Source organism: Stomoxys calcitrans, chromosome 2, assembly GCF_963082655.1.
Source record: "Stomoxys calcitrans chromosome 2, idStoCalc2.1, whole genome shotgun sequence".
Taxonomy (NCBI): domain Eukaryota; kingdom Metazoa; phylum Arthropoda; class Insecta; order Diptera; family Muscidae; genus Stomoxys; species Stomoxys calcitrans.
In genome coordinates, this window is record NC_081553.1 from 71,180,827 (window position 1) to 71,204,640 (window position 23,814).

General features: G+C 39.9%; 5 protein-coding genes across 5 annotated transcripts; 3 read left to right on the plus strand and 2 right to left on the minus strand.

Annotated features, from left to right (window-relative positions):
• Window positions 1–33: 33 nt before the first annotated feature.
• On the plus strand, window positions 34–11,129 carry LOC106086734 (bifunctional glutamate/proline--tRNA ligase). The gene is made up of 7 exons (XM_013251518.2): window positions 34–246; window positions 400–1,335; window positions 1,434–1,605; window positions 1,668–1,901; window positions 1,966–2,803; window positions 7,994–10,743; window positions 10,815–11,129. The coding sequence occupies exons 1-7, from the start codon at window positions 204–206 to the stop codon at window positions 10,969–10,971; spliced, it is 5,130 nt and encodes a 1,709-aa protein (XP_013106972.2). The 5' UTR covers window positions 34–203; the 3' UTR covers window positions 10,972–11,129.
• A 2,893-nt stretch (window positions 11,130–14,022) lies between these two features.
• Window positions 14,023–14,633, minus strand: LOC106086738 (mitochondrial intermembrane space import and assembly protein 40-B). The gene has a single exon (XM_013251524.2). It carries the CDS (start codon window positions 14,631–14,633, stop codon window positions 14,181–14,183), a length of 453 nt encoding a protein of 150 aa, XP_013106978.1. The 3' UTR covers window positions 14,023–14,180.
• Window positions 14,634–14,666: 33 nt separating this feature from the next.
• On the minus strand, window positions 14,667–15,152 carry LOC106086740 (uncharacterized). The gene is made up of 2 exons (XM_013251527.2): window positions 15,014–15,152; window positions 14,667–14,937 (listed from the first exon to the last, which is right to left on the minus strand). Exons 1-2 carry the CDS (start codon window positions 15,043–15,045, stop codon window positions 14,667–14,669), a joined length of 303 nt encoding a protein of 100 aa, XP_013106981.2. The 5' UTR covers window positions 15,046–15,152.
• An 824-nt stretch (window positions 15,153–15,976) lies between these two features.
• Window positions 15,977–17,427, plus strand: LOC106086735 (DNA repair protein RAD51 homolog A). Its single transcript, XM_013251519.2, has 2 exons — window positions 15,977–16,762; window positions 16,819–17,427. The coding sequence occupies exons 1-2, from the start codon at window positions 16,101–16,103 to the stop codon at window positions 17,195–17,197; spliced, it is 1,041 nt and encodes a 346-aa protein (XP_013106973.2). The 5' UTR covers window positions 15,977–16,100; the 3' UTR covers window positions 17,198–17,427.
• A 218-nt stretch (window positions 17,428–17,645) lies between these two features.
• LOC106086739 (uncharacterized) lies at window positions 17,646–20,833 on the plus strand. The gene is made up of 4 exons (XM_013251526.2): window positions 17,646–17,739; window positions 19,644–20,112; window positions 20,172–20,243; window positions 20,307–20,833. Exons 2-4 carry the CDS (start codon window positions 19,714–19,716, stop codon window positions 20,703–20,705), a joined length of 870 nt encoding a protein of 289 aa, XP_013106980.2. The 5' UTR covers window positions 17,646–17,739; window positions 19,644–19,713; the 3' UTR covers window positions 20,706–20,833.
• Window positions 20,834–23,814: the final 2,981 nt, after the last annotated feature.

The window sequence follows — 23,814 nt, forward strand, 5'->3', positions numbered from 1 at the left end:
TGAACATTGCCAAATTTGCCGTATCGCAGCTGCACGTTGTTTGCGACCAACGACTAATATCATAATAAACCCTTTGCGGTGACACACCACGTCGTCTGTCTCACATTTGTTTAAGCAGAAGGTGCAGAAAAGTGTCCTGAGCTTGAGGAATTTATTAAAATAAATCCTTTTTCGATAGTAGTTCGAGGATATTGCATAAAAATATGGCTCTAAAGTTGACGGCTAATGTTGCCAATCCCCCAATCAGTAAGTAGTGTGGGTCAATAAAATGTTGATCTATTTTTAGGTTAAATTACCCAAAATAAATTGATTCTGATGAAATATTAACTAAACTCAATGCAATTTTGCTTGCTTGCTTGCCTCAACATGCTTATTTTATTTATTTATCCAATTGTTTAGGTGGATTGGCAACAGCTCATTTAATTAATGACACCGTGGCTGTTGAAATTATTTGGGGCAATGAAACCTCCTTGTTGTATCCTGATGGCCGGCGTTTGATATGCCACTCCAATAATGATGTGTTGCGTGCCTTGGCCAGAGCTGCTCCAGCCTACAACTTGTATGGTGAGACTGCCATTGAACGCACACAAATCGATCATTGGCTTTCATTTTCGCTCACCTGCGAAGATGACATCTCCTGGGCCATGGGATTTTTGGAAAAGTCCATTGCCCCTGTCACGTATTTGGTAGCCAACAAGCTGACCATTGCCGACTTTGCCTTATTCAATGAAATGCATTCACGCTACGAATTTCTGTCGGCTAAGGGCATTCCTCAGCATGTCCAAAGATGGTATGATTTGATAAGTGCCCAGCCTCTTATTCAAAGAGTCTTGCAATCTCTACCGGATGAGGCCAAGGCTTCAGCCAAACGTGTAAATCGTTCGAAGAATTCCAAGGAGTCGTCGCCCGCTGTAGCAGAAAAGTCAAACCAACGTAAGCAGGAGGGTAAATTTGTGGATCTACCAGGAGCTGAAATGGGCAAGGTGGTGGTGCGCTTCCCCCCAGAAGCTTCGGGATATTTGCACATTGGTCATGCCAAAGCTGCTTTGCTTAATCAGTACTATGCCCAAGCTTTTGAGGGCACCTTGATAATGCGCTTCGATGACACGAATCCAGCAAAGGAAACTGTGGAATTCGAAAATGTTATCCTGGGTGACTTGGAATTGCTCAATATTAAACCTGACATCTTTACACATACGTCCAATTACTTTGATTTGATGTTGCAATATTGTGAGCAACTGATCAACGAAGGCAAGGCGTATGTAGACGATACACCTCCTGAGCAAATGAAGGCGGAACGTGATCAAAGAATGGAATCTAAAAATCGTTCGAACGGTAAGTTTTTATAATGTAATGGTATTTTAAAAAAAGTAATAAAAAAGTCTCTGGTATGTAAAGAAATAATACTAACATAAATGTTTTAACTAATTTAGATCCTGCCAAGAATATGGAAATGTGGAAGGAAATGGTAAACGGCACAGAGTTTGGTCAAAAATGTTGTGTGCGAGCCAAAATTGATATGTCATCGGCCAATGGTTGCATGCGTGATCCCACAATTTATAGATGCAAAAATGAACCTCATCCCAGAACTGGCACCAAATACAAGTAAGGCCTAAATTTTAATAATCCAAAGCCAAAGTAATTAAAATATATATATCTTCTTCCAGAGTCTATCCCACTTATGATTTTGCTTGTCCGATTGTTGATGCCATTGAAAATGTTACACATACCTTGCGTACCATGGAGTATCATGATCGTGATGATCAATTCTATTGGTTCATTGATGCCTTGAAATTGCGCAAGCCCTACATCTGGGAATATAGCCGCTTGAATATGACCAATACAGTATTGTCTAAACGAAAATTAACCTGGTTTGTAGATTCAGGCTTAGTGGATGGGTGGTAAGTATAAAAATATAAAAAATTTAAATCCAATTGTTTATGCAATTGTATTCTGCTTTTTCAGGGATGATCCTCGTTTCCCCACAGTTCGTGGCATCGTTAGACGTGGCATGACTGTTGAAGGCTTGAGAGAATTCATTATTGCTCAGGGCTCTAGTAAATCTGTGGTCTTCATGAATTGGGACAAAATATGGGCTTTCAATAAGAAGGTCATTGATCCCATTGCTCCTCGTTACACCGCCTTGGAATACGATAATCGTGTCATTGTTAATGTTGCCGGAGCTAAAAAGGAAAAGATCGAAGTACCTGTACATCCCAAAAATGAATCATTGGGCAAAAAGACTGTCACACTGGGACCACAAATCTACATTGACTATGTGGATGCTGAAGCTTTAAAGGTTGGCGAAAATGCCACCTTCATTAACTGGGGCAATATTATGATCAATAAGATCAACAAGGATGGCTCTGGCAAAATTACTAGTGTGGATGCTGCCTTGAATTTGGACAATAAAGATTTCAAGAAGACCCTTAAACTCACCTGGTTGGCTGTTGAAGACAATGCCGAAGACTATCCACCTACATATTGTGTTTACTTTGACAATATCATTAGTAAGCCTGTATTGGGCAAAGATGAAGATTTTAAGCAATATATTGGCCATAAAACGCGCGAGGAACAATTGATGTTGGGAGATCCAGAATTGAGGAAATGTAAAAAGGGTGATATTATTCAACTGCAACGTCGTGGTTTCTTCAAGGTTGATAATGCCTATGCTCCACCTAGTGCTTACTCGAATGTTGCCTCTCCCGTTATATTGTTTTCTATACCCGATGGTCATACCAAGGATATGCCATCGTCGGGTTTGAAGATAAATGCGGAAGTTGCTAATGATGCCAATAAAGCGGTGAGTAAATGTTTGCTTGCCTTAGTTTTGCAATTTTCCGCCTTTTCCAAGCGGAGGGCAGTTGTTTTTAGCTATATGTATCTAAATGCGTATTAAAACTTTTCTTATCATTTTATGATATTATGATTTGATAAAGCCATTCCCACTTTTCCAAATGGTAATATATTGTTTGTGGCAGAAAACATATGGGTAACAACATACACCATTTTATCTAAAATTTAAATCATTTCTAAGTAACCAGACCCAGGCCATGCTGCCAAATACACACAAGAAATTAATGTTTTACTTGTTTGGACAAAGCTCGTAGCACAAACCTCAAAAATCATCAGTTCTCAAGTTAAGCATATTTTCTATAAGAATGGAGGAAAATATTGTAATAAAAGGAAACACAATCATCAAAGTTTCTTTGACTATACCCCAAGTGCTGCCGTTTTCAGATTTTTTCTGTTTGTTGTTGTTGTAGCAGTGTATTGAAAACTGAGGCGGCAGCCCTTGCCGATACAGGCTCCATCGGGTCAATCCGGTACATACAAACGGCTGCCATGGGATTGGTTGTATAAAGCTTTGATCATTTCCTAGGTAAAAATTTCCAGCGATTATGGACGGACAGCGGACGACTGATGTCAGGCCTTTAACCTGAGGAATCACTAACAATAGGCGGTATGTATACGTTGTATACTTCTATCTCGGCAGTTCCAGACTTGACTGCCACCACTCTACATTCCATATATAGGTTACTCGCTTCAAGCTCAGGCAAAGTAAGATCTGTACTGAACGGCATGAGGAGGAAAGCGATAATTTGCTAACTCCCCTTAGGAAACAAGGTAGTTCTGGTGCATTGAACCGATCGCTGAAGTGACCATAATCCTCTTCCAACTTATATGGGCTACATCCTAGATCATCCTAGTGCTGCTGTTGAGCTGAAGAAGTCGGAGGGGTCATGTAGTCCGACGAAGGCGACACTTTTGAGCCACAGCTGATTAGGTTGCCACTGCATCTTGCAACGTAGTCAGTGTATAGTGTCCAGGCAGAACAGAGCCACGCTTCGGATTTCTCTTCAATTCCGGCGCGAGTCACGACAAAATAGGGCGAAACATGTTAATTGAGGCTGGACCTCGCCGATGAGGGTTCCAACGGGTCAATCCAGTATATAGAAATGGGTACCATGGGATTGACGAGGGGTCCCATTGTCCGACGATGCAGATACAAAGGGCAACAAAGCTTGCGACCCACAGCTCGTTGCAATGCCGTCTGTATGACTTTACTCCCGAATTAATTGAAGGCAAGAGGCCATCTAGCTTTACTTATTTGAGTCTGACAAAACATTTCTTCCTCTAGCCGAACTCAGAATAGATTTCCAAGCACTTGGTTCTTCTGTGCTCCTATTGATGTTTCCCTTTTGCGTGTACCACAAAATTTACCTTCAAATGACTTTTTGGCTGGAACTTCTTCAATCATCCTAACAGCATGAACTAACCAACGCGATTGTCGCAATTTGATCTTATGTACTGATTTCACGATATTTTCCATGGAGTGGGCAACGTTCTGTTAAGCCCTTGCCAAAGAAAGACTCCATCGGTTCAATCCGGTACGTACAACCGGCTGTCATGGGATTGTATGGGCAATGATTCGCCATTGCGGCGGCAAGGAGTGCTTTCATCAATCAATCATTATTTTCAACAAGCTTTTCGACGTCTCTCTTCAATGCAGGGTTAGATAGTACTTTTCGCGCTTATATGGATGCGAATCGAATCTTAAACCTACATTGCTCTTTAAATCCGGATTTAATGGCTCGATCATCTGTTTTCTTTTTATGAAATCAGCTGACGAGAGCCTTAAACCCGGATTTAAAGAGCAGTCTATTACAACGCGATCAATTTGATTTCTTTTTTTTTTACTCCTTGATCGTGGAACAACCATGTAGACTTATGAATTTTTCGATGTTGGAATCAGGTGTTGCTAAAGTTGCTGTCACACTAAATGTGCTTATCTTATGACATGTCAAATTTTGCATTTGAGAAAGATGCACACTGTGTGATACGAATGAATCTAACATATGACAATCACATTTCAAAATAACTCAAGTTATATTTTCTATAGAGCTTGCTCTATTTCTTCTGACAAAAACATAAAGTAATTAGCTGTTTTTATTGTCAGTCAGAATTAACCACCTTTTTCACAACTTTTCCAATTTTTGCGAATTGAAAAATCAGATTTTGTTGAAATTTTAAGATCTATCTTAAGTTGATAATATATACAAATGTCATAGCAAAAAGGATAAATAATGGTTGAATTAAAAAGGTTAAGTCACTCGCTGTGGGGATGGTGGCCCAAATTCCCACTGGGCTGTCAAATTTCGGAAACTGCCAAGTTTTTATTTGCATTATCATGTATAGCAGTCACAAGATCCAAAGATTTGTGATTATAAACGAGCAAATTATAAATTTAAACAATCAAAGGTACAGAAAGTAAAAGAAATTTAAATCCATAGAAAGCATTTGACGTTCTGGTGATATTTGGATACAACTCTTGAATTAAAAATTGAATGGGTTTGCTTATGTCGTTTTAAAAAACATCTCAACCGTTCACTCTAGTTGAGATGTTTTGGAAATCACATTTTTTCACACTCCAAAATATATATTATGATGCACTTTTGTTAAGATTGCTTGCTTTATCTGTAAAATTTTTTTGGAGAAAAATAATTGTTTTATTTTTTTGACTTTATTTAGAGCTGTGTTTATTTAGTGCCATTGTAGGCATTTATTTGAGGTCACATGCTTTGAATGACTCTTTTTTGGGGCAAACAAGTCGAGTAGTTCTCAGATCATTATGAAGAGAAAACGAGTCGTTTGCTCAAAACAGTTTAGGTCTGAACTAGTATTGAGCTGAGTATTCTGTTCAGCTGTTCGCGCGGAATTCTATCAAACTCTATATAAAGAAAACGTCGACGAAACGTTGGGTAAAAATAGGCGGAACAAGATCCCAGATCGGTTGATGTGGCAGCTATATCAGATTATGTATCGATGTAAATTGCGCCCTCTATTGGTTCAAGAAGTCAAGATCCAAGATCGGTATATATGGCAGCTATATCAAGTTATGAACCGATTTCAAGCATACTTAGCACATTTGTTGGAAGTTATAACAAAACACTTCATCCAAAATTTCAGCCAAATCGGATGAGAATTGCGCTCTCTAGTGGCTCAAGAAGTCAAGGCCCAAGATCGGTTTATATGGCAGCTATATCAGGTTATGAACCGATTTGAACCATACTTATCACAGATGTTAGAAGTGATACCAAAACACCAGGTGCAAAATCTCAGCCAAATCGTATAAAAATTGCGCCCTTTAGATGCTCAAGAAATCAAGACCGAAGATCGGTTTATATGGCTGCTATATCAAAACATGGACCGATTGTGAGGTACTATGGCAAATTTTGTGAGGTACCATGCTATATAAAACTTCTCTCCAAGGATGTTATAGCCGTTCAGACTCGGCTATAAAAAGGAGGTTTCTTATCATTGAGCTTAAACCTGAATCGGACTGCACTCATTGATATGTGAGTTTGATTATGCCCTGTTCGTTAGTGGGCAACAGTGTTCATGGGGAAAATTTGCATTTTTACAATCCCAACCGACCTACGCTAATAAGAAGTATTTGTGCAAAATTTCAAGCGGCTAGCTTTACTTCTTCGAAAGTTAGCGCGCTTTCGGCAGACGGACGGACATGGCTGGATCGACTTAAAATGTCATGACGATTAAGAATATAAATACTTTATGGGGTCTTAGACGCATATTTCGAGGTGTTACAAAAGGGATGACGAAATCAGTCCAGGAGTATAAAAATAATGAGGAATGTTTATAATGAGGAAAATGGCAAAAAAAAACTATTGTAGTGGCAACACCTGAAACTATTGCCGGCATAATATTTGTTTGTTTTATTGCAGGATTCACAGAATAAGGTTAAGCAAAGCAATCAGCCGACATACAATTTTTTTAATTTTTGGCAGTACTTAGCATTGAGGATGTCAAATTTCTCTCTTTGTTTACGTTTTCTTCTATTGGATGACATTTTCAATCGGTAGATTTGACATGCTTAATGATGTTCATGAGGCCTATCCACTTTATGCTGTCGCAGGTGACCTAACCTTCTTTTCGTGAATCTTGGTTTTATTGGTTCGTTTTTCTTTATTAATTTGAGAAAAAATATATAAAATAGGGAAAACAATAAGTGCAGATAAAGAAACGTGTTTTGGAATGAAAACAAAAACATTTGATAGCTGTCAAATTTCGTTCGCGGCTAATCTAAACAGAATACTCTGCTTTAGCCTCAATCCATTATCGGACGTTATCTCGTGGGGGCTACATTTTCCGACTTAAGGACCAAAAATATTCAATTTTCTGCCCAACAAGTTCAAGAAATCATTCATTTTAACATCAATATTTTGTTTTTTTTTTTCTTAAATTTTTTATAAATACGACCTATGTTACATTCACTTGTTGCATAGTGTTGTTTATTTTGTCAATATCCCTTTTTTTGAGAAAATATTCTCTGTTATCAACATGTGCTGTCTCAAATTGACCCCTGCTCTTTTAACAACAAAAGCATTCTCTTTCACTTTCACACAAACACGTCAACATTAACATCAATATTTTGTTTTTTTTCTTAAATTTTTTATGAATACGACATATTTTACATTCACTTGTTGCATAGTGTTGTTTATTTTGTCAATATCTTTTTTTTTTTGAGAAAATATTCTCTGCGATCAACATGTGCCGTCTCAAATTGCCCCCAGCTCTTTTAACAACAAAAACATTCTCTTTCACTTTCACACTCACACAAACACGTTGTAAGCGGACGAACGAAAAAAACAAAAAACATATGTTCTCTCTCTAGTGGAGTTTGTTTAGAGAGCTTAACCAAGGCTGCCAAAACTCTTATGGGAGCAACTTCCCACGCCAACCACAACCCAATGCATGAAAAAATAATAAGAATGGTAGTCGCTCAACGTAACCTTTCATTTGTTTAGCTCTGCTGGTTGTCTTCAGTTAGTTCAGACTTTTTCTTTTCTTATCCGCAAAACAACGTCAAACTCATCTCTCACAACGAATCAGCAACAAATCAACATAATGTATTTAACTGATGACGTATACAGAAAGAAACTAAAATTTAACTATGTATCTCTGTTTTCAGACTGTTCCAAACGGCGATTCATCCTCGAAAGCCAGTGATTTGGATCTACTCATTTCAAAACAAGGCGATATTGTAAGAGATTTGAAATCCAAAAAGGCAGATAAAGCCCAAGTTGACGTTGAAGTTAAGAAGCTTTTGGCCCTAAAGGCTGACTATAAAACTGCAACGGGTAAGGATTGGAAACCTGGACAGACCCCTGCAGCCACAACTGCTGCTACAGCAACTAGTGCCACTCCTGCTGCTGCTCCAGCTGCTACAAATGCTGTATCCGTTAATGAACAAATTATCAAACAAGGTGATTTGATACGTGAACTGAAGGCTAAGAAGGTGCCTAAAGCAGAACTTGATCCGCAAGTGAAAATTCTGTTGGACTTGAAGGCTCTGTTTAAGAAATTATCGGGACAAGATTGGAAGCCTGGCGTCTCTGTGCCCGCGGCTGCTGCTGCTGCTCCTACTTCGAATGCTAACGCCTCTGTGGATGAGATTCTGAATAAAATCACCGCCCAAGGCGATAAAATAAGACAGTTGAAAACCCAAAAAGCTAATAAATCGGCCATTGATCCAGAGGTTAAGACTCTGTTGAATCTTAAGGCTGAATATAAGAACTTAACTGGAGAGGAGTGGAAACCCGGCTGTGTGGCTCCTGTTGTTGTCAAGAAGGAAAAGAGCCCCGACCAGCCTGCTGCCAGTGTTGTTGCTGAACTATTGAAAAAAATTCAAGCTCAAGACAATCTCCTTAGTCAATTGAAGGTTAAGGGAGATAACGCTAAAGTTGGTCCTGCAAACACATTGCTACTCGCCTTAAAAGCTGATTATAAAAGCCTTACTGGTCAGGAGTGGATGCCCAGCGGCCCTGTAAAATCCGTAGTTATTGATTTAACTTCTGATAGTTCCTCTTCATCAGGGGTAGCCAAGATTCTTGAAAATATAAAAGATCAGGGAGACAAGATACGCAAATTAAAATCCGAAAAGGCTGGCAAAAGCATCATAGATACCGAAGTCAAGACTCTGTTAGCTTTAAAGGGCGAATACAAATCGCTTACCGGTAAGGAGTGGACTCCTGACGCTAAAGTAGAAACAGTTAAACAAGAATCTGTTAAAATGTCTTCGCCAGTCACCGAAAAGGATTTGCTTACCAAGGAAATCACCGAACAAGGTGATAAGGTGCGAGTAGCAAAGGCCAACAAAGCCCCCAAAGAAGAGGTGGATGCTGAGGTGGCCAAGCTTTTGGCTTTGAAGGCAAGATATAAGGAAGTCACAGGTACTGATTTCCCTGTTGCTGGACGCTCAGGTGGTGGTTCTGCCAAAAAAGCACCTCAAGAGAAGAAGGACACTCCCAAGCCTGCCAAACCAGCGAAAAAAGAACCTGAAGCTGCCAGCGGCGCGGTGAAAAAGCAAACCCGTTTAGGCTTGGAGGCAACCAAGGAAGATAATTTACCCGAATGGTATTCTCAAGTTATTACGAAAGGCGAACTTATCGAGTATTACGATGTCTCAGGCTGTTATATCTTACGCCACTGGTCATTTGCCATTTGGAAATTCATAAAGACCTGGCTGGATGCTGAAATCACAAAAATGGGTGTCAAAGAATGTTACTTCCCCATATTTGTATCGCGAGGAGCTTTGGAAAAGGAAAAAACTCATATAGCTGATTTTGCTCCCGAAGTAGCCTGGGTAACAAAATCCGGCGACTCCGACTTGGCCGAACCCATTGCCGTACGCCCCACCTCTGAAACAATCATGTATCCTGCCTATGCTAAATGGATTCAGTCCTATCGCGATTTACCCATACGCCTTAATCAATGGAACAACGTTGTGCGCTGGGAATTTAATCATCCTCAACCTTTTCTGCGCACACGTGAATTTTTATGGCAAGAGGGCCATACCGCCTTTGCCAGTAAGAGTGAAGCCGACAAAGAAGTTTTAGATATTTTGGAATTGTATGCCCAAGTCTATACAGACTTGCTGGCCATACCGGTGGTGAAGGGACGAAAAACAGAGAAGGAAAAATTTGCCGGCGGTGATTATACCACAACAGTAGAAGCCTACATTTCAGCTTCCGGCAGGGCAATTCAAGGTGGCACCAGTCATCACTTGGGTCAAAACTTCTCGAAAATGTTTGAAATTGTCTATGAAGATCCAGAAACGCAACAAAAACAATATGTCTATCAAAACTCATGGGGTTTGACGACAAGAACCATAGGTGTTATGATTATGGTTCATGCTGATAACCAAGGTTTAGTTTTACCACCCCAAGTTGCCTGCATTCAAGCCATCGTTGTACCCTGCGGAATTACAGTAAATACCAAGGATGAGGAAAGAGCCGAATTGTTGGATGCTTGCAGGGCTTTGGAGAAACAATTGTGCTCGAGTGGGGTGCGCTGTGAAGGCGATTACCGTGATAACTATTCTCCAGGCTGGAAATTCAATCACTGGGAATTGAAGGGAGTACCTCTGCGCATTGAATTGGGCCCCAAAGATATGAAAGCCAAACAGATTGTGGCAGTGCGCCGAGATACCGGAGAGAAACTAGTTTTGCCCATGGAAAATATTGAGAAGAAAATCAATGAACTTTTGAAGACCATACACAACAGCATGCTGGCGAAGGCGCAAAAGGAATTGGACAGTAGCATTAAACATACTAAAGATTGGAATGATTTTTGTACATTTTTGGATCAAAAGAATTTGCTTTTGTCTCCCTTCTGTGGGGAAATACCTTGTGAGGATAAAATTAAGGCTGATAGTGCACGGTAAGTTGAAAATTGTAAAAATTGTGAGAAAAGATTTTCTATTATCTACCAATATTGGTTTTTATTTTTAGCGACGAAGATGCCGAACCTGGTGCTCCCGCCATGGGTGCCAAATCTTTATGCATACCTTTTGATCAGCCTGCTACAATTTCCGCTGCTGACAAGTGCATTCATCCCGCTTGCACGAATAAACCTAAATTCTATACTCTCTTCGGCCGCAGCTACTAAAAGCCCAACGACCCAACCGATGCACTTTTGATGACTTCCTAATATTTTGTGTTTCGACTCTCTCTCCAGTTTGTGTAAATTAATATATAGCCCGTATCGATATTTATGATCAGACCATAATCACAATTTTATTTAATAAAACAAATTTGTTTTCACAACATCTTGTGTTCAAAAACCTCTAAAGAGTTTTTTTACATATCGAATATTTTGTTTGAAGTAATTGCATATTTTTTTAAGTAAAACAATCAACGAAATTTGTCTAACCACCCAAGAGTTTCAATTTCAAACTCGACAAAATGTTCCACGAAGAAAATCAAATCTTTACCTGGTTGTTGTTGTTGTTGAAGCCACATTTTCATGTGGGAGTGGCCATCTTCGGCAAACTCGTTCTGATCCAAAGGACCGCCGGGGACAGGGTGGTCATTAGTTATTTAAAGACGCCATTAACTCGCCTTGTCATATCGAGCATCATAGGTACTCCGTATTCGTGCAAGAGACGGTGCCGTCCGACTTCTCACTGAGACTCTACGCTCAATACCGCTGATCGTCCGCGACTGCCGTTGCCGCAACCTGTGGACGCGCCCTGTAGCTCGCAGCTAAACTTCTCGTGAAAACAATGAACACCACAGATCGGACTTCATACTTCTGGCCGGTGTGGTGCTCACAGCTATCCCGTGCAAGGAGAAAGCTCCATATATGAAGGAGCTGTAACTGCAATCGCGTACGGAGTTCTTCATTGGAGAGGGCTCAGTGTATAACACACTGCTACAACAACAACGGCGTTCGCACTTGGCATAAAAAATGAGGCCCTTTATCATTGAGTTAAACCAGTGATTAGCCCTACCACTTTTGAAAAGATCGGATTGTTTTTGTGTGAGTATCGTCAAACACCGATTAATGAAAAGGCTTTGTTGTTGTTGTAACAGTGTATTGTTCACTTAGGCGGCAGCCCTTGCTGATAAAGGAATTCATCGGGTCAATCCGGTACGTTCAACCGTACGAAGATACACGAAGTTGTTTATACTGTTCTATGCGCGCAGGCGGTTATGTGTACTGCCTATCTATGGCTTAAACTTTTATCAATTTTGACTTTCGGATTCCATTTTCAGAAGTATCCCCTGTTCCTTAATGGAATGCTCATGGGAATTTTAGTAGTAGCAACAACAAAAACAAAGTAGTGGAAGGATTATTTTGGCTCATATACACGCGCATGTTGCTGTTGTCGCAGCAGTGTGTTGTACACTGAGACCGCAGAAGGAATCCATCGGGTTAATCCGGTAAGTAGAACCGGCTGCCGGAGGCCACCGTCGCGCAGAGGTTAGCATGTCCACCTATGGCGCTGAACGCCTGGGTTCGAATCCTGGCGAGACCATCAGAAAAAATTTTCAGCGATGGTTTTCCCCTCCTAATGCTGGCAACATTTGTGAGGTACTATGCTATGTAAAACTTCTCTCCAAAGAGGTGTCGCACTGCGGCACGCTGTTCGGACTCGGCTATAAAAAGGAAGTCCCCTATCATTGAGCTTAAACTTGAATCGGACTGCACTCATTTCCTTAGTGGAATGTTCATGGGCAAAATTTGCAACTTTGCAGAATCAGCTGCCAATGTACTGCTATAGATTTGTCGGAATGTGGTTCGTATGGGTCTTCGAAATCTTTGTATTGTAGGGGACAAAATACCCTTTAATTGATTATACTTTACCAACACAATTAAAAATTTTTTAAGATTGGATTAAAAAATCATTGAAACAATTTATTTTTTAATTGAAAAGTATACAATTTTTAATCACGATTCTGATTGAAAAGATTTCCAGATTCAATTAAAAATTTTATTGATTCAATTAATATTTTAACGAAAACGATTTTATTTTCTATTAAAATTTTTATAGAAAATGGCAAAAGTTTCAATCACGACTGTAATTAACAAATTTTCATATGCAAAATTTTCGGATTGAATATAAAAATTGTTTCAATTATTTTTATTTAATTCGGAACGTTTATTTTTCAATTTAATTTTTAACTGAAAATGGTTAACATTTTAATCATGACTGTAGTTCGAAAAAAATTCATATTCAATTAAAAAATTATTGAATCAATTAATTTTTTAATTGAAAACGATTGTGTTTTCAATTAAATGTTTAATTGAAATTTTTATTGCGATTTGTTTTTTATGTGAAGAGACCGAAAATTTTTAAAGACAAGAGATTAGACCCGTCCGCCAAATCAGGCAACTACGGAAGTCAAGAATGACTAGGAGATCTAAAGACTGTGGAGAGCTTAGGTTAGAAAAAAAGTGTTCACACATAATTCTACCTGAGCTTCAGCTCCACCTGACTGTACACATATATCGTGACAGTCTAACAGGCCGGCGCTCTTGACTCAGGGTCACATCCAAGGCCCTGAGGATCGCAAAAACCGAATCCAGGGAGCAGAAGTCTATGTGACACGCTTAAATCTAGGAATTCAACAAAAACCCGATTCACCCATCCAAATTGGACCCATTTGCGTAAAAAAAGAACCCGAGTAGCCCAAACACACTTTCCGGGAAGATAACCTCCAGGTGACCATTGAAGAAAGATCCCAGCGGCCGTAGTCCATCGCGCTGCTTATGCTACGTACGCGTCCCACGAGAGAGCAGCCGCTCCAGTTAATTCAGGGCTGGTTCCCCTCCTTCTGATGAACAACACCAGCTTTCTTTCTGTCTAGTAAGCTTTCTCAGCACTGTAGAAGATGCATGATTGTAGTAGGGCAGGTCCCCTGAACTCGCAATATTTCCTCCTTCTGGTGAACAACACCAGGCTTCTTTCTGTCTAGACAGATTTCTCAGCGCTGTAAAAGATGCGTGATAGTAGAGAAAACGCCAATCGAGATGACATCATTAGTATGGGCAACCACCTTCACTCACCTCCTAACGAAAAGCCATAAGAGAGGGAACAGTGTCCCCCCGGTCAAAATTTTCCAAACTGACGGAATAAGAGAAAGCATTTAATGAATGAGCAAAAACTATGCGACGAAGACTGGCCCACAAGTGGTCATGCAAATGACACATAAATCACCTTCTATTTGTATTTTATTGTAAAATACTTCCACCATACATATCAGCTTTTCATTTTCGTATTCATTTTGTGTATGGGTATAACAAAAATTAAAATTATATATTGAATCTTTAAACACGCACACTCTCTTAAATGCTAAAAGAATTAAAGGAATTTATTTGCTTATTTTTTCAACGGACTGTGTAGTAGCACCAGCCGCTTCAACGGCTGCTTTTTCATCATCCTTCAAATCCTCCATAGAAGACAAATCTAGGCCACCGCCACCATCCTCATCATCATCACCACTACCACCAGATTTGTTATAGACGGTGGGATATTCTGTAAAGCAATCTTGCATTGTTCGGAAAGCATCATAGCAATCAGAGCCCTTGGGATCCGCCTCACTGTAGTGAAAGCAAGAAAAGGCTTCGCGAAATTGTACACCACAGGGCCCGGTGGCCATACCTCCCAAACAAGGGCAGCTCCAATTAATCTCGCCATCTTTGGTAATTAGGCCCTGGGCAGGTTCTGGTGGTGGCAGCTCTACGGTTGATGGTGTAGCATGATCCTCTTTGGTGGCAAATATTACCGTGTCTTTGCCAAATGATTTACTGAAACTGAAGGACATTTTGCTTGCGCTGCAATGCAAACTCTTGAACAACTACAGCTCTATAGGTTTCTCAGATGCTTTAAGTACGGCAAAGTGACAGGGTATTTCTTGGAATCGTCCTATTAAAGTTATGGCAGCTCTTGTTTGTGGTGTGTATTCTTTGGGTACTTTTAAAATTCCCCTTTTCTTTGCGACATCAAATTCTATTAGCTCCAGTTCAGTTTGTCCGCCAATTTCACCGAAAAAATCCAAAAGAGAGCTTTCAATGCTGCCTTGAAAATATGCCGATGTCAATACAGCTGATGTATCGTCTCTCAGTTTTCTGAAGACAAAAATAATGTCAAGTGAATAAGTACAACTTTTGACCAAATGTTAGGCGGAATTTTTTTAACACGTACAACTCAACATCCAAGTAGACAAAATTACTCATAATTTAGTTGCATGGGGAGCAACTATTGATTTATGTTATTTACTACTGAGAAAAACAGAGGGCAAACAAAATTTTACATAAGTTTATGTGAGGTTATGTCAAATTCTCAGAGCATGGTCGGCTTGTTTTATATTTGACGGCGTAAACAAAGACAAATGGCAGCGACGCATGAAATGAGTAATAAAATCCGGCATTTCACCAGAAAATCAAACAATTTCACCAGAAATATTTACACTTATCGGTAATCTAGATTTGCGACGAGATTTTAGAAATCTGGTGTTTTTACGACAAGGTTTTCCATTAATTTTTAGTGTGGACAAATTTAATTCGAAAGTGCTTGTGTAAAACGAAAAGTTCAAATGCAACACTGGAACTGCTGTAACTACCGGTTATAATCGGTATTTTCGAGAGCACTTTTTCGAATTATCTGACATTTTCTAATTGCAATTATTAAACTTTCAAATTAAATTTAATAAATCAAACAGCTTACCACAATGAAAATACTGTAAAAAACATTGCTGCTGTCAATGTTAGTTCGATAATCAGAACTCCAATTCATTACAAACGTAGTGTAAACGATTTTGGGAAATTTGCTCAAATCGATTGGATTTGAGCTCTAGTGTAAACATGGCTTTACCTTGCATATATTTGCCTAAATCCCGTTTACACCGCTCCTTAAATGCGGATTTATTGGCTCGATCATCTGTTTTCCCTTTATAAAGTCAGCTGACTAGAGAATCCGAATTTAATGAGCAGTGTAAACGGTGTTTTAGCTACATGTTGTTTGATTTCGTTGCGGTTGGGCTACTGACTTTACCTTATATAAATTTGCCTAGATTGTGTCGCTTTACTACTTATTTATCATTATGTGTTAACGCTCCATAACTTTAAATAATTAATTCACAATAGCATTATTGTCTGGACCACTTTTAATTTTGAGTGTATCGTTTTTGTTGTGAAAATAATACGTCATATCGCAGCAGCGGGATTTTAAAGAGAAAAAAAGACATTATTTAAATTTTTCAAGGAAATCTTTTGGCTATAACTCATTCAAAATGAATTTTCAAGATAAAGATCGTTCATTGGCTACAGCCACTACCGCAGATGTTGAGGAGGATGAAGAGGAAGATTGTGGACCAATACCAATTAAGAAATTAGAAGTCAATGGTATAACAAGCAATGACATAGAACGCCTCAAAAATGCAGGATTTCATACAGTGGAATCGGTAGCATTTGCTCCTAAGAAGGAGTTATTGGCACTTAAAGGATTCTCCGATAGTAAAGTGGACAAACTCGTGGAACATGCTTCAAGTCTGGTGCCCATGGGTTTTACATCGGCCCTTTGTTTCTATCAAAAACGCTCGGAAATTATAATGCTAACAACAGGTTCAAAGGAATTGGATAAACTTTTGGGTGGAGGAATAGAGACTGGTTCGATTACAGAGCTATTTGGTGAGTTTCGATCGGGTAAAACACAGTTGTGCCACACATTAGCAGTGACTTGCCAACTGCCCATAAGTCAGGGTGGTGGTGAAGGAAAGTGTTTGTATATCGATACGGAGGGTACATTCCGTCCAGAACGATTGGTGGCCATGGCTGATCGGTATAAAATGGTAAAAGATGATGTTTTGGACAATGTTGCTTGTGCAAGAGCTTTCAATTCGGATCATCAAACGCAGCTATTGTTAAAGGGTGCAGCAATGATGGCAGAATCAAGGTAAATTCAATCATTCTAGGCAATAAATATGTAATTTCCTTTTGTTTTTTCTCTAGGTATGCTTTAATTATTGTGGACAGCGCAACAGCTCTGTATCGCACAGACTATGTTGGCCGTGGTGAACTGGCTGCTCGCCAAATGCATTTAGCTCGGTTCTTACGTTTACTTTTAAGACTATCTGATGAATTTGGAGTTGCTGTAGTCATAACAAACCAAGTAGTTGCCGAAGTGAATGGTGGTGCTGCCATGTTTCAAGCAGATGCTAAAAAACCCATAGGAGGTAATATAATAGCACATGCTTCAACGACACGTTTGTCCTTACGCAAGGGTCGAGGTGATACAAGAATATGCAAGATTTACGATTCTCCCTGCCTACCTGAATCGGAAGCTATGTTTGCTATTCAACCTGATGGCATAGGTGATGTAAAAGATTAAACACGATTATTAATTGATATGGTATTCAAATTAATACAATTATATAGCATAAGTATACGATTATCTCTCTTTCATTTAAAAAATTACGCAAGAATTTTTCTGTTCGAATAACTATCAGTAATGCATATGATATTTTGTAACAAATAAAATTGCTTTGGGCACTTAGACAAAATTATTATTTCAAGGAAATATGCAAAATTTCAATAAATAAAATGTTGACAAGTTTGAAACTCAAAACGTTTACTTTATAAAAAATATTGGATATTGGAGGAAATCATTTTGCTGACTTCATTATTCGGGAGAAGCCAGAAGCGGCCATGATCGCTGCTATCCGGGAAACGAAGCTGACTGACACCTGCCGATTGTAAAGTTGCCACGTCTACAATTAGTATCGCACCGTGACATCAGTCGTCTGTTGTCCGGTTATAATTGCTTGGGACAAGGAGAATTGTGTATCAGCAGCAATGCCATTCTGTCATAGCTAACCTCCATAGGGATACGACAGGACTCACGAAGACTGGATGTGTACAAGGAAGACGAAGGTGAGCCAATAAAACAATCCACGTTTCCTTATCAGCATGATTTCGATATTCGACAAGCTCAAATATTTCGGAGCGATCTGCTATGGAAAATTGAATTGGATGTGCCACATCCAGAAGCGTACTCCATGGCTCACAGATGTTGGACACTATATGGGCCGTAGGCTTGAAATGTGACCTGAATCCGATGATAATCCACTAGCTGTGGAGGAGCGTGATTATACCAATATTAACATACGCCTAAGTGGACAATCTCAATTGGAGGACAGCGATGAAGAAAAAGTGAATGAGGATAACATATAAGATCCTCATTCTCTTTTCAGGGTGATCAACGAATTCATGAGGTGGAATGGTGCTTACACGAGAATGTCGATTGTGATAGTGAGATGGTCATAGGGGCTATAAAAACCTTGACGGCGAGGTCACGCATGGTCTTGGAGTGTAAAATGCCATTAAAACCTTCTCAGAGGGCGGCACGATCTGAATCGTTTAGGTAAAAATTTTGGCCGTAAAAGCCAGAGTACTGGCGCTAGTAATTGCTGAATCCAAAGCCTTTCGGGGCGATGCATATCGACTTAAGGGCGTGGACGAACAGCATGTCGCACTGTGGAATTGAAAATCCTATGGAGAGATCCGGAACGTAAGAAGATGAGGCTAATACTGAAAGGAAATAAGTTTATAGGACTACCGGCGTACCCAAGAGCAGCTGAAAAGGCGCGGCAAGTGACAGCATGTGAAGGGCAAGTGGGGAAGATAATGAACGTTGGAGCATTACTTGTAATTGTAGAGTTTTCGCGGCTAAAAATCTACGGCACTTGTATGCAGATACAATAACAGACCTGAACCAGGATTCTGTGAGCAGCACGGAACTCCTGATATTAATTTTTCCGATGTTACTATTTTTGATTCTTTGGCATTTAGAGCGCACAAGCCAATTGCTGGATTGGGTCAATCCCATTGCAGCCGGTCGTCTTACCGGATTGACCTAATGAAGTCCTGCAAAAGCGCTACCTCAGTGTCCAACAACAACTGGATTGGGTATGTCCATAGCGACAAAGAGGGAATATTAATATCCGCTCACTCCTTGCAACTATTGGACCTTGGCGGAGAAGATAGCTAGCTCCGCATCTTGCACGGTGAATGGCGAAAGCCCACATGTATCATGGACGATTCAAGAATTTTGCTCTCCACTGTTAACAAATAGCAGAAAATCCATTGTTACTTGGTGTTTACTACACCAAGTAACAATGGATTTTGTCGGAAAAGGTTTATTCAAGGATTTAGTTTTTTTTTGTTATAACTACTGCTCAAAAAACAAATTGTGAAAGGATAAGCCTTACCATTGATCTAAAATAATAATCGGGCGCCACCATTCATATGAGAACACTCTTCTTTGACTTAAGTATTCAATGAATAACTTATTAGGCAACAAAAATTAATTTCATCATATTAAGTCAAGGATGAGGAGCCAATTTTTGAAGCTTCTTAGAACGTCTTTTATTTTAGAACGGCTTTTTAAAACAAACTTTAACTTTTAATTTCTGTACCTAACCTACGTTATGTTAACCCACAATTGCTCATTTAAGTACTATTTTAGCTATACAGCGTTGCTTTCCTTCTCATACAAATGTGCAGCTCATTCCATACACCATACATTTATTATACAAGCGTAGCTGCGCTTGATGGAGCTAAAAAAACTTATTTATATTAATTTTAGTTTAACTATTGAATTTATATGTGTGCCTAGTGATATGTTAATTTTTTATACGCAAACTCATGTACAACGTTCTTCGGTATAAACTTACTTCGTTGAATTTGATTTTTTGTCAGCTGATTTATATTGCTTGACTGTTCATTACGTGAGTGTGTGTATGTTCTGAATCAATCAAAAATTTGTCATCCATCAGCCGTAACAAAACTGCACGAATTATCCGCATCATTCACCAGCAGCGGTACAGCCAGTCTATTAAGGTGAAAATGTGCGACAGAAAGATATCATTGGCCAAATTGGAGGAAAGAAGACTATGTGTTGAATTTTTAGAATTGTACAAAACTATGCCTTCGTTGTGGGACATGTCTTCGGAGGAATACCACGACAAAGAGTTGAAAAAGATAAACTATGAAAGGCTGCTGCAGAAATTCCGTCAAATGGAGCCAATGGCTTCTATGAAAGAAATGAAACGAAAAATAAATGTTTTGAGAACCAACTATAGACGGGAAGTTAAACGTTTGGAAAACTGTCCCATCGAGGAAAGGAGCCAATTATTTTATTTTGAAGCTATGGATTTCCTACGTCACAGTGACCGTTTTCAGCAACAACAGCCACGACAAAAAATGAAAATTTGTAGAATTGATCAAGATCCCACATACTTAGAGGTGCGTTTGTTATAAGTTTAGGAGTTTGGGTTTTGTTAATTTTTTTTTTTTTTTTGCAGGACGAAACAGAAATAAAAACTCATAAAAGAATGAAAATGTGTAGAATTGAACAAGATCCCACATACTTAGAGGTAAGGATTTTTTTTAAGTTGGAGTTTTAGCCTCTTTTAATTATGTTTTTCTTTTTGATGCAGGAAGAAACGGAAATAAAACCCGATTTTACCGAACAGCATGAATACGATGATACCATGGAAGAAGAACCATTGGACTTTGAGACAAAAGATACATCTGCGGATTTTGAGAGAAATAATTTGTATAAGCAATCCCATGTAGATTTTCAAAGTAATGACTTGTATAAGGAACAATCGGTAGATATGAATCGAAGTGATTTAAATAAGGAACCAGATGAGATTGATCGACTTGGCCAACTGTGGGTGGCTAAAATTCGTAAAATGAATGGAACACAAAAACTTTGGGCGGAGAAATTTATTAACGAAATTCTGTTGGAAGGGCAGCTGGGCAATTTACATCGTCATAGCATACAAATCATGGAATCCTCTCCAAACTCAACGTCATATAGTGATAGAAGTTAAGAAAGAAACGAAATGTTATGATTGATTATGGTGGTTAAGTTCGAAGTGATTTGTAATTTTTTAATGAAGCCTGAAAAATACAGTTTAGTTTAGTTTCTTTTCCAATAAATATATATTAAACTTCAAAACAGGATGTAGTCCAATTTTTCATACATACAAGGTGTTTGTCATGCACATACATGTATATTCCCACAAACATTCAATTAAGGATAAGCAAGGAGATGACTCTTATATCAGTAATGTCCGATTAACCTTTCGTTTACCGTAAAGGATGATGAGCTTGTAATTCTCCAGCGAGATAGGCAGTGTGGGTGAAAGGTAAAGGAAAAATGTGCCACTAGATCAGACTTAGCAGACAAGATAAAGAGATGAACTATAAAACAATATAGGAAGAGAGTAGGGAGCAGGGTAAAACAGTCCATCACACTCATCTGAATATTTACTAGGTGTGGATCGATTAGTGGTTCTGCGCTTCTATACATATAAGTGCATACGTCGCGCTTCATGTACGTTTCTGAGTAAATCGCCCAGAACGAAAATAAAATCTTCCCAAGGTACTGTACACCCGGACTTGAGCAAAGCAAGTGCCCCGTTGTATTCTCCTCACTCAAGGCATCTTCTGCAGTGATAATTTTCCGAGGTTTCTGTTTCTTCGGCCCTAAGAGCCATCGCACCGTGACCGCTTATAACTTCCTTAATAATTCATAATAGCCCACCAGTTCCTTCGCCCTTCTCGGTCCAGTTCGATTGAAGTTTTAACTCAATTTAGCTGTTCATTGTCGGGTCCAATCAGCCAGACACCTATTTTAAAGTTGATGTAGTCGCCAGGATTTGAACCCATGTAACGTCGTTGACGAACTTGCTGGCATTGTGAAATACCCAACTTCCCAATTCCAAGACCAAGACGAAATTTATTTTTCTCGCCAGTGCTTAAGACGCTTGAGGAATTACGCTATTATGAATTATCAAGTGGTAAGAATAAGAAAATGACTCTTAACAAGGTCATCAAATCCCTTAAGGTCTACTTTACCAGATTCTTACTTAATTTTTGCATTTTTGGCATGATATGTGACATATTGACATGATATGACACATACTTGATCCATGGTCCATGACATGGACATTGAAAAATGCTATGAGATAAACGATGCCACCGTATCGTAAAGGTTAGCAAGTCTGCCAATGACGCTGAACGTATGGATTCGAATCCTGGCGAGACCATCAGAAAAAAATGTCAGCAGTAGTTTTCCCTTCCTAATGCTGACAACATTTGTGAGGCGCTATGCCAAGTAAAAACTTATTCATCTAAACTTGAGCGATAAGTTTAGCTTGCTTTACCATCCGGATCTTAATTGGGCCAGAGTAGTTCTTGTTTTGATGGTGGGTTCCAGTGTTCAGATGAATGTCTTACAAACTCATCCTGTATGAATAAGTTGTGAGTAGATCAATGATGTTCTTGGGTTGCGTCCCTAACATCCAGATACTTCTCCTGACATGTCTCAGAGACGGTTTTAGTTCAATGAGTTGGAAATTCGAGAGATTTTCCTGGTGGCGAATTAAGGAGATACTGTTTAGATAGCAGCTCACTATGATGTTAACTTGGAGAATCTTGGTTTCCTCGCATCCCTTAACATCCAGATATTTCTTCTGACATGTCTCAGAGATGGTTTAAGCTCAATGAGTTGGAAATAATCACTATACTGTTAACTTTCTCCTCGTGTAGATGATCGATGGTTGTTGTTGTTGTTGTAGCAGTTTATTGTGTACTATCTTTCGTCTGCTTGATTCTGTTGAGTGTCAAGACCCAGGAACTCCGCGACTAAGATGGGGTGCGTCCACAGGGATCTGGGTCTGAGTCGAGTGGGTCTGGCCGGGCAGTTAAACAGGTGACGTGTATCGTGCGGTCCTTGGTTACAGTCGGGACATACATCTTGCACGTCGGCATCAATCCTAGCTCTGTGGGAATTGAGGCGGCTGCATCTGCCGGAACGTAATTGAGCCAGAATCACTCTGGTTTGCCGAGGGAGGTCGATTTCTTCGGGTGCAATGGGTGGCGGTCGTTCTCCAAGGACTACATTCACCCGGTAGCCAGTTAACGCGTCTGCTACCGTGTCTGCATGAATGTTGTTCAGACCCGCTTGATATGCCGCTTGATCTAGAGGTTCTCTCTTGTAGCGCTGGACCTCACGCTCTAGATCATGTAGATCAACCTTAAGGCTTCTGGGCGGTGGGTATCTATCCACAAGATGATGATTTGGATGATTTCTGCGATAACAGCCCAAAAGGTATTGCTTAGACAGCATGTAGTTATGTCTTCGCACTGGTAGGATCTTTGTCTCCTGGTGGAGGTGGTCCACATGGGAACTAAGGAGGCAGCCCGTCGCAGTTCGGAGGGCGGCATTCTGACAGATCTGAATATTATTCCACTGCGTGTCACAAAGCTGACGTGACCACACTGGCGCTGCATAACTTACCACAGACCGGCCAATTGCTTTGTACGTGGTCAACAAGGTTTCTTTGTCTGCACCCCAAGTGCTGCCAGCGAGTGACTTGAGGACCTTGTTTCTACTTTTGACTTTATTGCAGATTGCTGTGGCATGTGGGGAGAAAGTGTAGGAGCTGTCAAATGTGACGCCAAGTATTTTGGGACACTTGATGGTCGGAATCAATTCTCCATCGACCATCACAGTCAGCTCAGAATTCACCTCACGCGTATTTGTAGTGAACAGTGTGGCTGAAGATTTGGTGGCGGATATCTTCAGATTTCTTGCAGCGAAATATGAGGCAAGCTCGTTGAGGTAGACGTTCAACCTATCGCAGATGTCATCAATGGGTGGGGGGCCTGATGCCAAGATCGTACAGTCGTCCGCATATGATACGATCTCTATGCCGTCTGGAGGAGGTGGGATGGAGGATAGGTAGAGGTTAAACAGAGCCGGAGATATCACCCCGCCTTGGGGAACTCCCTGTTTCACTCTACGGTGTTTTGACTTCTTATCCCTAAATTCCACAAATGACTGGCGGCCACACAGATAATTCGCGACCCAACGTTTAAGGCCTGGCTGGAGGGACGTGTTGGCGATGTCCTCAAATAATTTGGCATGGCTGA

What these genes read in the sequence shown, in the direction of transcription:
- LOC106086734 (XM_013251518.2), top strand. Translation starts at nt 204, where the DNA reads ATGGCTCTAAAGTTGACGGCTAATGTTGCCAATCCCCCAATCA. An exon ending in ATCTAAAAATCGTTCGAACG is followed by an intron (nt 1,336 to 1,433) that starts GTAAGTTTTTAT and finishes TAACTAATTTAG; the next exon opens with ATCCTGCCAAGAATATGGAA. An exon ending in CTAATGATGCCAATAAAGCG is followed by an intron (nt 2,804 to 7,993) that starts GTGAGTAAATGT and finishes CTCTGTTTTCAG; the next exon opens with ACTGTTCCAAACGGCGATTC.
- LOC106086738 (XM_013251524.2), bottom strand. Translation starts at nt 14,633, where the DNA reads ATGTCCTTCAGTTTCAGTAAATCATTTGGCAAAGACACGGTAATATTT.
- LOC106086740 (XM_013251527.2), bottom strand. Translation starts at nt 15,045, where the DNA reads ATGAGTAATTTTGTCTACTTGGATGTTGAGTT. An exon ending in GTCTACTTGGATGTTGAGTT is followed by an intron (nt 14,938 to 15,013) that starts GTACGTGTTAAA and finishes TTTTGTCTTCAG; the next exon opens with AAAACTGAGAGACGATACAT.
- LOC106086735 (XM_013251519.2), top strand. Translation starts at nt 16,101, where the DNA reads ATGAATTTTCAAGATAAAGATCGTTCATTGGCTACAGCCACTACCGCA. An exon ending in GCAATGATGGCAGAATCAAG is followed by an intron (nt 16,763 to 16,818) that starts GTAAATTCAATC and finishes TTTTTTCTCTAG; the next exon opens with GTATGCTTTAATTATTGTGG.
- LOC106086739 (XM_013251526.2), top strand. Translation starts at nt 19,714, where the DNA reads ATGTGCGACAGAAAGATATCATTGGCCAAATTGGAGGAAAGAAGACTA. An exon ending in AAGATCCCACATACTTAGAG is followed by an intron (nt 20,113 to 20,171) that starts GTGCGTTTGTTA and finishes TTTTTTTTGCAG; the next exon opens with GACGAAACAGAAATAAAAAC. An exon ending in AAGATCCCACATACTTAGAG is followed by an intron (nt 20,244 to 20,306) that starts GTAAGGATTTTT and finishes TTTTTGATGCAG; the next exon opens with GAAGAAACGGAAATAAAACC.